The 13922-nt window shown below is 37.1% G+C and overlaps 1 protein-coding gene across 2 annotated transcripts in view; it reads left to right on the plus strand.

The window, feature by feature from the left end:
* Positions 1-265: 265 nt before the first annotated feature.
* The window catches only part of KLB (klotho beta), a 35260-nt gene continuing 21603 nt past the window's right edge, over positions 266-13922 (plus strand). For both annotated transcript variants that reach the window (XM_055326153.1, XM_055326154.1), the window contains exon 1: positions 266-1190. In XM_055326153.1, coding sequence (XP_055182128.1) covers positions 366-1190 — 825 coding nt within the window. In that variant the 5' untranslated portion in view covers positions 266-365. The remainder of the gene's footprint in view (positions 1191-13922) is intronic.

Genomic DNA, 13922 nt, shown 5'->3' on the forward strand with positions numbered 1-13922 from the left:
TATTACCATGCAAAAAGTATAAAAATAGGAGGAGTATACACTTTATTCAGTAATGTTCGAAACATTTAGGAAAGATCTGGGTCAATATGAAAGACTTACAAAGAGAATATGGCATTTTTATTGATTGTTTATCTGTGTTTTAGTCACACATTCAAACTACTGTCAGTGATGCATTTTCATATCACTTTCCCCATAGTAAGAGAGAAGGAAACGTGTTGGTGAGCGTAGTAGAGCCACCTCCCTCAAATTACGTTGCTCTCCATGACCCATCCTAAGTCTCACAGTTCAAGCTAATCATTGACAGAGCTTTACAATCACAAGCTTTTACTGAAGCGTTGATAAGACAGGCGAGCAGTTAGTGGCAAATGAAGCCAGGCTGTGCGGCTGGATCTCCAGGGAATGAATGGATTTTCCTCAGCACCGATGAAAGCAACACACACTATAGGAAAACAATGTGCAACCACCGGCTACAGAGATCTGTCATCCTGTCAGCATTTATTCTCCTAGGAGCTGTTCCTGGATTCTCTGGAGACGGAAGAGCTATATGGTCTAAAAATCCTCATTTTAGTCCGGTAAATGAAAGTCAGCTGTTTCTCTATGACACTTTTCCTAAAAACTTTTTTTGGGGCGTTGGGACTGGAGCATTTCAAGTGGAAGGGAATTGGAAGACAGATGGAAAAGGACCCTCTATATGGGATCATTTCATCCACACACACCTTAAAAATGTCAACAGCATGAATAGTTCCAGTGACAGTTACATTTTTCTGGAAAAAGACCTATCAGCCCTGGATTTTATCGGAGTTTCTTTTTATCAATTTTCAATTTCCTGGCCAAGGCTTTTCCCTGATGGAATAGCAGCAGTTGCCAACGCAAAAGGTCTCCAGTACTACAATTCTCTTCTTGATGCTCTAGTACTTAGGAACATTGAACCTATAGTTACTTTATACCACTGGGATTTGCCTTTGGCACTACAAGAAAAATATGGGGGGTGGAAAAATGAAACCATAACGGATATCTTCAATGACTATGCCACCTACTGTTTCCAGACATTCGGGGATCGTGTCAAATACTGGATTACAATTCACAATCCATATCTAGTTGCTTGGCATGGGTATGGGACAGGTATGCACGCGCCTGGAGAGAAGGGAAACTTAGCAGCTGTCTACACTGTGGGACACAACCTAATCAAGGTACTGTACAGCTGGCTTCGTGTTATAGCTTCAGAATGAAAGAAACACTAAGAAATGTATCTTCTATTTAAATAATTCTTTTTATTGACACCAACTCAACTAATTGGGATCTAACTCACAAGTCCTAGCCTCAAATTCACATTTAAGCTTGTGTTGTATTTATCTAAGCTCTGAGTAATGTATTAAGCCAATTATTTTCCTTAAATGTGCTTTTAACATTTTGCAACTCTTAAAATCTACAAGTATACAACAGTGTGAGAACATGAGTTTACTTTCATTCTGTGAAAAAACAGTACCTTACAAACCTAATTGCTGAAACCCTTTTCTGACAACATGCAACCATTTCAGAATTATTTTATGGCTGGCCATTTCCAATCACTGTTTGTTGTCAGTATTGCTATTCTTGATGATACTCAGCAATAATAAGCTAAATACATGGTAACTAACTGATACATATTAATAGAGGAATTGAGATAAATGTACTTCACTGTTGGTTTTGTCTGTATTACATGGCAGAGAAGATGAGGTTAACTCTTCTAGGAGTTACAATTAAACTAAGAATATAAAAGCTGGGAAGAATATGCTCTACTCAGGATGTTTTATTTTATTTTATTTTATCTTTTTTTTTTTTTACTCAGGATGTTTTAAAAGCTAGAGTTAATGCTGGGAGATGTTAAAATTACTAAAACAGTGGTGAAAATGTAAGCAAATAATGGCAAATATTGGCTCGATGCTTACTATGTGCCACAGACTATATTAAGCATTCTGTGTACATTATCACATTTAATCCTCGTGATAACTTTATGAACTAGGTCCTATTAGTATCCCCATGGTAAAGATAAGGAAACTGAAGCTTAGTGGAATTAAATAAAATTCATTTATAAATGACAACATAATTAAACACCAAATGTATTAAGAATGTTTGTTTATTTATTTATTTATTTATTTTTAAGAATGTTTTTAAAAGAGCAATCTTTCAGGGATTTCTAAAAGACTTCACCTCACTTCCAGGCTAATATCTAGAATCAGGTTTGACTTTTTGAGTCAAATAATTTCCTTGGGGAAAATAAATTACTCTGGACATCTGTTATGTTTTGAAAATGAAAACACTATTTGGGTTTCATAATGTGCTAGGAGGAGTAATTTGATTTTTTATAATCAAATAGGAAATGCACAGAAGTAGAAAAAATGTATAGGAACATAAAATTATTCTGTGTCTAAATTTGCACATAGAAAAATATCTGCCCATTCTTTTCTTTTTGAACTTTCTGGGCTACTATACATGTGTGTCATACTATGGTTTAGTCACATCTGCCTTTGCAGTAAACAGATTGCATTATGATTTCAAGGTCACATATATATCTTTGATTAGGGCTGTCTATAGAAGAAATGATTAATGTGAGAGTGTACTGTGATTTGGCAAGGAGAACTTTAAAGGGGAGAAAACTTATAGCTATGAAGATTATATATATATGACAGAAAAATATTCCTTTTATCTAGTTCTTTAAATTATTAAAACTTATACATTTGTATATACTACATGCCTGTGTAGATTGAGAAACATCAGATTGTACCAGAGCAAAAAAGTTAAATTCCTCTCTCCCTCTCCACCCAACAATCCCAACCTCAAGGAAGCTACTGTTGATGGTTTCTGATACAGTTTTTTTTAATGTTAAATAGGCAAATACATGCACATGTAGGTTTAGTGAGACTTATAAAGAAAAATGTTCTGAATTGTTGAAAAGTTTTCAGTTACCCGGAAAAAGGTTAACAGTTGGAATTTTCATGAACACTATGTTTTGGGGGTTAATTTAAAACCTTCAAAACTGGCTATCTGATTTAAAAAAACACACAGGAAAAGTGGTAACTAGCAAATAGACATTGCTTTCAAACTTAGCATATAAAATGCCGTATTTTCAGATGTTTTTCATTTTCCCCTCATTCGAGATGAATTCTGCCTTTAACACAAAATTAGCGCTCTCTGATGGTGAAATAAATTTTATTGTTCTAAATTAAGGGATTACATTTTTTGTTTATTGCATTTTCCAAATAATTTCTATCTCTTTAAAATTTCTAAATCACTAACCTAATTAAGGAGTGGAAGGAGTCTCTTGAAATCAGTCAGAAAGTGAAATGTGCTTCATAACCCAGTGACATATAGCTCCAGAGAGAAATCTTGCAATGGTTTGGTAGCCCGGCATGACCTCCTCTTGCCCATTTGTTCCTTCTCTCTTCTTCCTTTAACATGGAAAAGATACATTTGACATTTTATGTTGCAATCGGGTATTTTTTCCTTATTCTGCCCCCTGTGGCCCAGAAACAGCATTCTTGGGGATTGGTTTTTAGTCCAAGTTAACACATTTTGCTGAGTTAAAAAAACAGGCTAACATAAAACTAAATTCATTTTATTTCCCCCTCCTCCGACATTGAAAAGATTTCATAGTGGCTGTTGGGGTCTCTCTAGTTCTGGGATAACCTTTAAAAAACTCCATTTCAGTATGCAGAGTCCTGGTTTGGAGGAAACCAAAGGTCTAGCCAGTTCTGAAATGGATCTAGAACTTAAATTTCAACTTTATTGCAGATTCAGTGATTACAGTGAGTCTAAGCCTCAGGTGTAAAAAAAAAAACAAAAACAAAAACAAAAACAAAAACCCTGCCATAATCACACCTACTAATGGATGCTCCACTCTGAATTTTGAACAGTATTTGGAACAGAAAGAGAGAGTACATTTTTTGACTTCCCCATCTCTAAGCATGGTAATCATGGCTTTAAATATTATCTGTAATTTTGACAACAATTATTATCCCTGTTTTATCACAGAGTGATTATTTCTAACATGCATCATGTTCCTGCCTTGCATAAAATCCATGAAGTGACTCTCCAAAGCTTTTTGGGACTTAAGTCCTGATTTTTCATCAAGAAACTCAACCCACAACCCTGGCCTCCATTTCAGCCTCCTTCCTGGCCACACTCTCCCATGTTCATCACTAATGCTAACCCCTTGTACTCCATATTCCACTATGATGCACTACTAGCAGTATCTCGGTTTTACCTCACTATTTCTCCCCACTCAGTCTTTGCCAGTGTTCTATCCAGTGAGGGTGCCCTTTGTACTCCTTACTTCACTCATCTAATGTCCTTCCAGACTTAGTTTAGGCAGTCACCACTTCTAAGTTATCCTTGACCTGTTAGGTTAGCGTCCACCCTAATGGCTCCCACAGTGAGATGTGCTTGCTTCTACCTTAGCACTCATACCATCTGGTACTCTTCTGTCTCCCCAAGTAGCCTCAGAGCTCCATGAAAGGAAAAACTGTTCTTTGTGTTTGTGTTTCTAGCACCCAGCACAGAATATTAGGTACATGCTAGGTAGAAATGTTGGTTGAGTGGGTGGTTCAGGATTTCTATCTTAAACCTTGTAATCTAAAAACCAATCTCAAGTTCAAAATTCACATTTTGTTGCACTATGGCTGATTCTTGAAATATTGCCTATGTTAATCCACTGGTATATTAGTCAGGACTTCTTGGTTGTGAGTGACAGAAACCTAATTCAAGTTGGCTTAAGCAAAAATGAACAATTTCCTGGCTCAGGAACCAAATCACAGGGATGAATGGACCCAGTAATGAGGACACTGCCAGAAGCTCTTTATCTTGATCTCTAGGGTCCTTTTCTTCTTGCGGGGTTGGCATGATTCTCTCTTTTGTAGAGGAAATATTTCTTTCAGGTTCAGCTTTTAAAACCCCAGAGACAATGGAGGGTGGGGAGGGGGCACCTGGGTGGCTCAGTTGGTTAAGTGGTTAAGTGTCTGCCTTCAGCTCAGGTCATGATCCCAGGGTCCTGGGGTTAATCCTCTGCTTCTCTCTCTGCCCATCCCCCTGCTCATGCTATCAGGTTCACTCTCTCATAAATTAATTAATTAGTTAATTAATTAATTTCCAGAGACAGATTCCAGCCTATGTGGCCTACTGCTCTAAAGTCCCAAGGTTTCACATTAGTAAAGGCAGTTAAGATATCTGTTTTCTTTCTATTTTTATGTCCATAAATAGGCATAATAATTTAAGTCCCCCTTCCGCTTAAAAGGGAACATCTGAGAGCCTCTGAGTAAGCATGCACAGAGTTTAGGGAAGATGAGTTTGCTCATATGACGGTAAGTCATTCAGTTTATTGCTCCACAGAATAGCTTCCATGATAGTTTTGACTTCACCACTTTAAATTTGTGTCTTTCATAGACGTGTACTGTTTACAGAGTATCAGGATTTCTCAACCTCAGTACTATTGACATTTGGGGCCAAATAATTCTTTTTTGCGGTGGGGTGTCCTATGCATTGTAGAACGTTGAATGGTGTCCCTGGACTCAACCCACTAGATGACAGCAACACCTGGTCTCCAGGGTTGTGACACCAAAATTGTCTCCAGACTTTGCCAAATGTCCCCAGCAAGTGGGAGGTACATACAACTCCTCTCCTTTCCCTCTCCTGAAAACCACTGAAAACCTTACTAGACAACTGGCTGAAGACATGATGCATAAAGATCAAGGACATTGAAATATAATTAGTATTAGGGACATAAAATTACCTTGATTTTTAAAAATTGCCTCAAGATTTTCACCAGAAGGGATCCCTGGGTGGCTCAGCGATTTAGCTGAGATCCAGGATCGAATCCCACATCGGGCTCCCTGCATGGAGCCTGCTTCTCCCTCTGCCTGTGTCTCTGCCTCTCTCTCTCTGTCTCTCTCTCCCAATCTGTCTCATGAATAAATAAATAAAACCTTAAAAAAAAAAAGATTTTCACCAGAAGTGTAAGTTGCCTATATAAACTCTAAATTAATTTATGTCTAGTTTGGCTTTCACACATTGAGGATAGAGACTGCCTCTACCCGTCTGCCTTATTTGTGAGATACTTGCAAGAGCTGCCCCAAATCATTTCTCTGATATAGTTATTTGCGATAAAAAAACTAACCCTATATTTTGAAAACTTGTACTTTTTAAAAAGCAAAATTCAAGGATTCAAACAAATATAAGCAATTTTTATCCCTCTTTGATGCTACAACATCGTGTTTCACAAAATTTGTTTTTTTTTTTTTTTTGTGCATCACTTCATGTTGGCTTTTTTTGCTGGGGTCTTTGTTTTTTTGGGGGGGGTTGTTGTTTCTTTGCATATCCAAGTGCCACACGTATCCTATTATTTGCTAAAATATTTTTCTTTAAAATATTTATTTTGAGGGATACCTGGGTGGCTCAACGGTTTAGCACCTGCCTTCAGCTCAGGGCGTGATCCTGGAGACCTGGGATCGAGTCCCACGTCAGCTCCCTGCATGGAGCCTGCTTCCCTCTCTGTCTATGTCTCTGCCTCTCTCTCTCTGTGTCTCTCATGAATAAATAAATAAAATCCTAAAAAGAATAAAATATTTATTTTGAAAGGAAATTTTAATTCTACAATACATGTGACTAGTATTTTCAAATACCCTTAAAATAAACATGTAACATGTAAACCATAAAATTTCATCTTTGCTTCACCTAATGTCATGTCCCATACAAAAAGAGGTAGGTCTATCGGACTTGGAAATAGCACTGTAATACATTTTCTCCTAAAACCAAAGACAAAAAAACAACAAAAATAAATAAATAAATAAATAAATACAATGTGCCATCTTAAAAGGTGTCAAAAAATGTTTTTTCTTATGTAATTAAATTAATTTGAATACTGTAAGACTATTAAATGGAATAATGTCCATATTGATGTGTATATATATATATATGATCATCTTAAATATTCATAATTTGTTTTCTGAATGTTTTCAATTTATTTAAAACAAACATTTTAATACAATTTTTAATAAAATAGGGCATCTGGGTGGCTCAGTCAGTTGAGCATCTGCCTTCAGCTCAGGTTATGATCCCAGGGTCCTAGGATAGAGCCTCACTTCAGGATCCCTGCTCAATGAGGAGTCTGCTTCTCTCTCTCCCTCTGGCCCTCCCCCTGCTCATGCTCTCTCTCTCTCTGTCAAATAAATAACTACAATCTTTAAAAAAACAATTTAAAAATAGGCTTATGTAAAATAAAATATATGTCAACACTTTTTTGCATATCACACAAATGATGAAATTAGGGATCCCTGGGTGGCGCAGCGGTTTGGCGCCTGCCTTTGGCCCAGGGCGGGATCCTGGAGACCCGGGATCGAATCCCACATCGGGCTTCCGGTGCATGGAGCCTGCTTCTCCCTCTGCCTGTGTCTCTGCCTCTCTCTCTCTCTGTGACTATCATAAATAAATTTAAAAAAAATTAAAAAAAAATTTAACAACAAAAAATAAAGATGAAATTATTTTTTAAATTCCTTAGAGGTTTACGAGATTGCTTAATACTATGAAAGAGGCTTTCAGGACAAGAAATGTTGGGAAACTCTGCTCGAGGTCGATACTTCACCAACTTGTTCCTCAGCCTGGGATAAGATTTGATTTATTCCCTATTTTTCTACCTCTTTGAGGAATGTTGTCTTACCATTTCTAGGCATTGTTCCCTCAGAGAAATTCATGCAAGGCTGGGTAGGTATTAAGTATTCAATAAATAATTCAATTGATTATTTTCTATTTAAGGAAGCTCTACCTTGTTTTAGAAAGGATTTAAAACTACAATGGAATAAAATTGTATTTCAGACATATACACGCACACACATACACACACCCATCACAGACTGGCATAAACACACAGGCTTTTCAAAACATGCAAATTACCAATACATATGCCTGTTTCTATCAAAAATTTTACATCCAAAGCCCATCTTGAAACAAGCTGCAGAATATTGATGACACTTAAAGCTGAGTGATGTGCTCATGCGAGTTCACTATATTATTCTTTTTATTTTTATATGTAACATAAACTTCCACAATTAAAAGTAAAAAATAGGAGTGCCAGTGGCTCAGTTGTTAAGCGTCTGCCTTGGGCTCAGGTCATGATCCCTGGGTCCTGGGATTGAGCCCAACGAGAGGCTCCTTGCTCAGTGGGGAGTCTGCTTCTCCCTCTGTCTCTGCCCCTGCTTTTGCTCTCTCCCTCTCTCCTAGATAAATAAATAAAGTCTTTTTTTAAGTAAAAAATAAAATAAGTAAAGGATTATTTTATATTTTAGAAGAAAACAATTGTCTTTATGTAGTATACCTCTTAAAAGCACTATTAGAAGTCTTAACCAAAATTCAGTGTTAAAACTCAAAACACAGCTATAATGTGAAAAAGTCACCATTCACATGATTAATAGCCAAACCTTCTTTGCCAACAGGATGCTGCAACTGCTTTATTGAACAAGAGGACTGCAGTGTTTCACAGGCACATTTAAGTAGATTAAATGTCATTTTTAAACCTTTTCTGCCCAAACCCCCACCAATAACTTGAAGACTAAGTGTCATATTTTGAAATGGAAATAGCTTTCAGGAGCCTTCTTTAGCTTGTCTTGGTCAGACAGAAACAAAGTCTCCAATGATCATCTGAAATTATTTTTTTTCCATGAGAAAAATAAAGGAATGTTTAAAAACTCCCTCGTTAAAGTTGGGTTCTAAGGCAACAACATACCAAAATTAATTTTTGCTAAATCTGTGATTTAAAAACAAGCCCAAACTTTTTTGCCAAAGGACAGAAAAAAAGAAGGTTAAAAAGAAAAAAAAGCCTTATTACTTGTTACCTTTTACCACTTTCCTCTCCCACACAAAACAAACAAAAAAAGGACGCAGAAAGGAGGAGATGGGGAGAAAGGACAGAGATTAGTCTTAATTTTTACAGTAAAGTGGAAGATTGAGGCAATTATTGCAGATAACCTTTTGACATTCTATCATACTACTCTTACTAATTATTACTATAAGAAGAATATTGCATACCCACCGTAGTGTCCGAAGCTGTACTAGGTACTTTTCATGTATTATCTCATTTAATTTGCACATCAACTCTGCCAGGTAGGGTACTCTCAGAGCCAACTTACATTGATGATGCTGAAGCTCAGAGAAATTCCCCTGAGGTTATGCAGCTATATGTGGGTTTTTTTGACTCCACAATGATTGTCAGAGCCAAAATTCCAATTTTATCCATCCGAATCCAAGCTAACAAGGTTTAACGACATGAATCAGCCACCTAGCTTCAATGAAAAGGAGCAATTTACAGTCTTAAAACCCATGGCATCCGCTTGCGTTGATGCTGACTCACAGATATTTAACTTCACTCTGCCTATTTAAAGACCAGAACCATCCATCGACATGTTTTATTTTTCCACAAAATCTATGAACAATTTATCCCTGACTCATACATTAATCATGAGGTTTTCCATGTGTCCCCATGATTTTAATGTTTTATTCGCTCAAAACTTTAGTGTCCTGTTAAAGTGATGTTAGGTCATGTGTGTGCACTTGGCAAAACCATCTGAAGTTTAAATAAATGTTAACACAATTATTCATTGAATTAGCTAATCCATAATACCTATATTATAATCCCAACTCATCTCCCTTAGGATCTAAGACACCTCTAACAAAATATAGGAAATAATGATCCAACAAGTTAAGACTAGTGTTCTTTCAGACATTTCTAATCAAATTTGAAAAAAAGATAAAAACTACTTGTTGATAAGAATTGCCAAAGACATTTCTATAACCAAAATACCATTGTTAGATATAAGTTCTGTTAAAAAAAATTTGTAGAAGACAATTGGTATTCTAAAACCTTCAAGAGAGCAATATTTACTTTTTCTAATCGTTGAGTAGAAAAAGTTATACTTCAGTGAATGATTAACAAGAGTTTAAATAAATGTAATTATAAATGTTCAGAGAATAACATTGTGATCATATTTAAACAGCTTGATTTGAAACAGACTCTCTCATAGAAAATACGGCCCAGCTGGAGATTGGAAAATACTGTAAGCAGTGAAGCAGTGCTAGATATGATGCAAGAAATGAACTGAGGAAACCTTTACATTAGCTTACAGTGTAAACTAAGTCATTTAATTGTATATAAAATTATTGTATATAAAATTCTTATTGAGAAAACTCAAAACTCATTTAGTCTATATTCAAAGAAGAGGGAGTCATTAAACCATTGAACATGAAGGATTGTGTTGCTGAAAATTAGTAGGAAGGCTGAGAAAAGACCCGAACCTTCTAACTTACTAACCAGGAAAGAGTGAATCAGAGAAGTAATTAAAATGGCTCTTGGGTGATCTACCTGAAAATGTTGGAGGTGACTCTTGAGAATAGAGAAAACCAGATCTTTTAGTATTGGGGGCAGTATATTGATTGGCTGGTTCTTCATAGTGTCATATCTTGGCCAGAATTATGTGACTGAGTCTTAAAAAAGAAGCCTAGTGTTTACCGTTATCAGTTCTTTTGTGTTAATCACGTATGTATCGTACGTCTTCTGTCCCTACCTTTGATTATCAACATATTATTGTGGAGTAAGAAGGCATTCTTTAATAGATAATGAAATCTAGGATAACTGGACTTTTTCTTTCAGTTTCTGTTTTTTCCTTTGAGATTTTTGGAACTTTGGAGAAACTGAAGAGTAACTACATACATACAACAATTAAATCCACTGACAGAAACCATTTGTTTCAACCAATTTTCCTGACTTTTATAAATTACAAAAATAGTGCATTTTTACTGCAAAACATTCAAACAATATAGAAAGACATAAAGTAAAAGATGAGCAGTCTCCTTTTTCCTTACTCCCTGACCCCGTACACTGGAAGTAGCAACTGTTAGCAGCTTATTCAATGTCCAAATACTTTTCTATGTGTATATGAACACATACATATAGTCACTTTTCTTTACAAAATTTACATCACATTATTACATTACATTTTTATTATTGTCTCTGATTAATTGAAATGCAAAAGTATTCTGCTTCTACCTACATATATCTGTACTTCTCTTTCCTACTAGAGATTATAGCTCATCTGAAAGCAGGAGTTATTTTATTAACTTTTTTCCTAAATGCCTACCAAAGTGCCTTGTGTTTGTTGAATAAGTATTTGTAGACTTGAATTTAAGCAATTAATCAATGAGAATGAATGAAGAGAGAAGAACCTCATAATAGCTGTGTGTCGAAGGAAAGAGATAAAATGATTTGTTGAAACTTGCTTTTGCTGATGTGTGTAATTCCTATAGGGGAAAAAGAAATTAAACAGAAGGTTAAAAAAAAAAAAAAAGAAGGTAATGCTGATGAATTCTCAGTTTGACTGGGTACTAATATGGTGCCCCAGCTGGTGAGTCTGAATGAAGGCATAATCAAAGCCACCACTCCCGGCTACCCTCTTTCTCTTGAGTATTGCTGGGACCCAAAAACTGTTACATGGCTTTCACGATGTCCTGGTGCCTTGTCTGTAACATACCTCTTACATTGTCTCTTCCTGTTCAGTCACCTTTGAGTTTAAGGCATAAAAGTATGTTTCTTTTTTTTTTTAAGATTTTATTTATTTATTCAAGAGAGACACAGAGAAAGGGGCAGAGACACAGAGAAAGGGGCAGAGACACAGGCAGAGGGAGAAGCAGGCTCCATGCCGGAAGCCCAACGTGGGACTTGATCCGGGGTCTCCAGGATCAGGCTCTGGGCCAAAGGCGGTGCTAAACCACTGAGCCACCTGGGCTGCCTAAAAGTATGTTTCAAAGCCATATAAATAAATGTGTGTAATGTCCTGGAAATGACAGTGACTGAGAAAGCAGAAAGACTTACTCTTTTTTTTATACATTTTTTTTAAAGATCTTATTTATTTGAGAGAGGGAGAGTATGAGAGAGAGAGAGATCACAAGCAGCAGGGAGGGGTAGATGGAGAAGTAGACTTCTTGCTGAGCAGGGACCCCCAATGCGGGGCTCAATCCCAGGACCCTGGGATCATGACCTGAGCTGAAGGCAGATGCTTAACCCACTGAGACACCCAGGCTCCCCTGAAAGATTTAGTTCTAATTCTGGTTTTGCCACTGAGACCTTGAGCAAGTCACTTATTTCTTGGGCTTCAGCCTCTCATCTATAAATAGGAGATTTTTGAAGAATGGATCAAGTGGCCTCTTAGGTCCATCTTCTACCCCTAGCTATCATCGGTCAAGAGCACAGGACCTAGAGCAATACAGCATGGGCTTGACTTAGTTTGTGAAACTAGGCAAGTGAATAACTTAATCTTCTACCCTTCATCTCCTCTGCTCTAGAGTGGGAATGCTAATAGCACCTACCTTAATTCTCCAAAATGGGACTAAATGAGGCAATACACGGGAAGCACTTAGAAGAGTGCTCAGCACATGTGGCACTAGATATGTGTTAGTTCTTATTACTACTTATATTACTAATTTTCCATGGTTCTGTAATTTAATCACTGTTCTAATTGATCATGAAAGTCACTCATCTTTAAGACCATTTAATTATGATTTGTTTGAAAATCGTGCTGTGAAGGGACACCTGGAAGGTTTAGTCAGTTGAACAGCCAACTTGATTTTGGCTCAGGTCATGATCCTGGGATGAAGCCATGATTCAGAGAAGTCTGCTTAAGATTCTCTCCCTTTCTCTTTGCCCCTTCCCCCAGTCATGTGTGCTCTCTCATAAATAAATAAATAAATAAATAAATAAATAAATAAATAAATAAATAAATAAAGTCTCTAAAAAAGAAAGAGAGAATGAGAAAGAAAATTGTGCTGTGCTGAATGCTATACAACGACAGCCTCCTTCCCCTCTTGGTCTAACATTCACAATGGTGTAAAGATCTCAATCCTCAATCAAGATGGTCAAGCGTGGGCAGCCCAGGTGGCTCAGTGGTTTAGTGCCGCCTAGGAGACCCAGGATCAAGTCCCATGTCAGGATCCCTGCATGGAGCCTGCTTCTCCCTCTGCCTGTATCTCTCTGTCTCTTTCTCTGCCTCTCATGAATAAATAAATAAAATCTTAAAAAAAAAAAAAGATGGTCAAGCATGTGGAAGTGGCCCCTAAGGATTCATTTAGCCTCTGACACCAATAAGGACAATATCTAATGCCAATTTTGCTGGTTCTAGGAAAGGGGCCCAGGGAATTACACACAAGTGTTCTCTGCTGTGCTAGGCACTTGGACAACTACATGGCTTTCTGAAAACCCCAAATTTCCTGGCAAGTCCTCCTTGACCTTTCTAGGTGATCTAGAATTTCAGACATACATGGATATTTTCTCCTCAGCATTTGAGAATAGGCAACTATCTATCACTCATTCTATCACTGTTTAGTTCTTTTTATCAATTATAATCAAGTACAGCAGAAATTTATTTAAAATATAATTTTAGGGTAACTTGGGTGGCTCATTCAGTTAAGCATCTGCTTTTGGCTCAGGTCATGATCTTGGGGTCCTGGGATTGAGCCCTGCATCAGGCTCCCTGCTCAGTGGGGAGTCTGCTTTTCCCTCTCCCTCTGTCCCTCATCCCCACTCGTGCTCTCTCTCTCTGCTCTCTTTCAAATAAATAAGTAAAATCTTTAAAGAAAATAAAATAAAACATAATTTTAAAATAGTATGTTGTGGTTCATGTCAAATGGTCCCCAACTGCTTCAAAATTTAGGACTGATGGACATACAGAAAGCAGGATGGTTTAGTAAAGTGATCTGAGAGGCCTGGGTTCAGATGCTACCCTTACCAATGCTCAGCCTCTGTGAACTTCAATTTCTTCTCTAAAATGGAAAAAATAGCTCTGCAGGGGCTGTGCTATCAACAACGTATGTGAGATGACAGCTAACTAGCTGATCCATAGTGGGCATTCATT

The sequence above is a fragment of the Nyctereutes procyonoides genome, unplaced genomic scaffold (genome assembly GCF_905146905.1).
Source record: "Nyctereutes procyonoides isolate TBG_1078 unplaced genomic scaffold, NYPRO_anot_genome, whole genome shotgun sequence".
In the NCBI taxonomy this organism is placed as follows: Eukaryota; Metazoa; Chordata; class Mammalia; order Carnivora; family Canidae; genus Nyctereutes; species Nyctereutes procyonoides.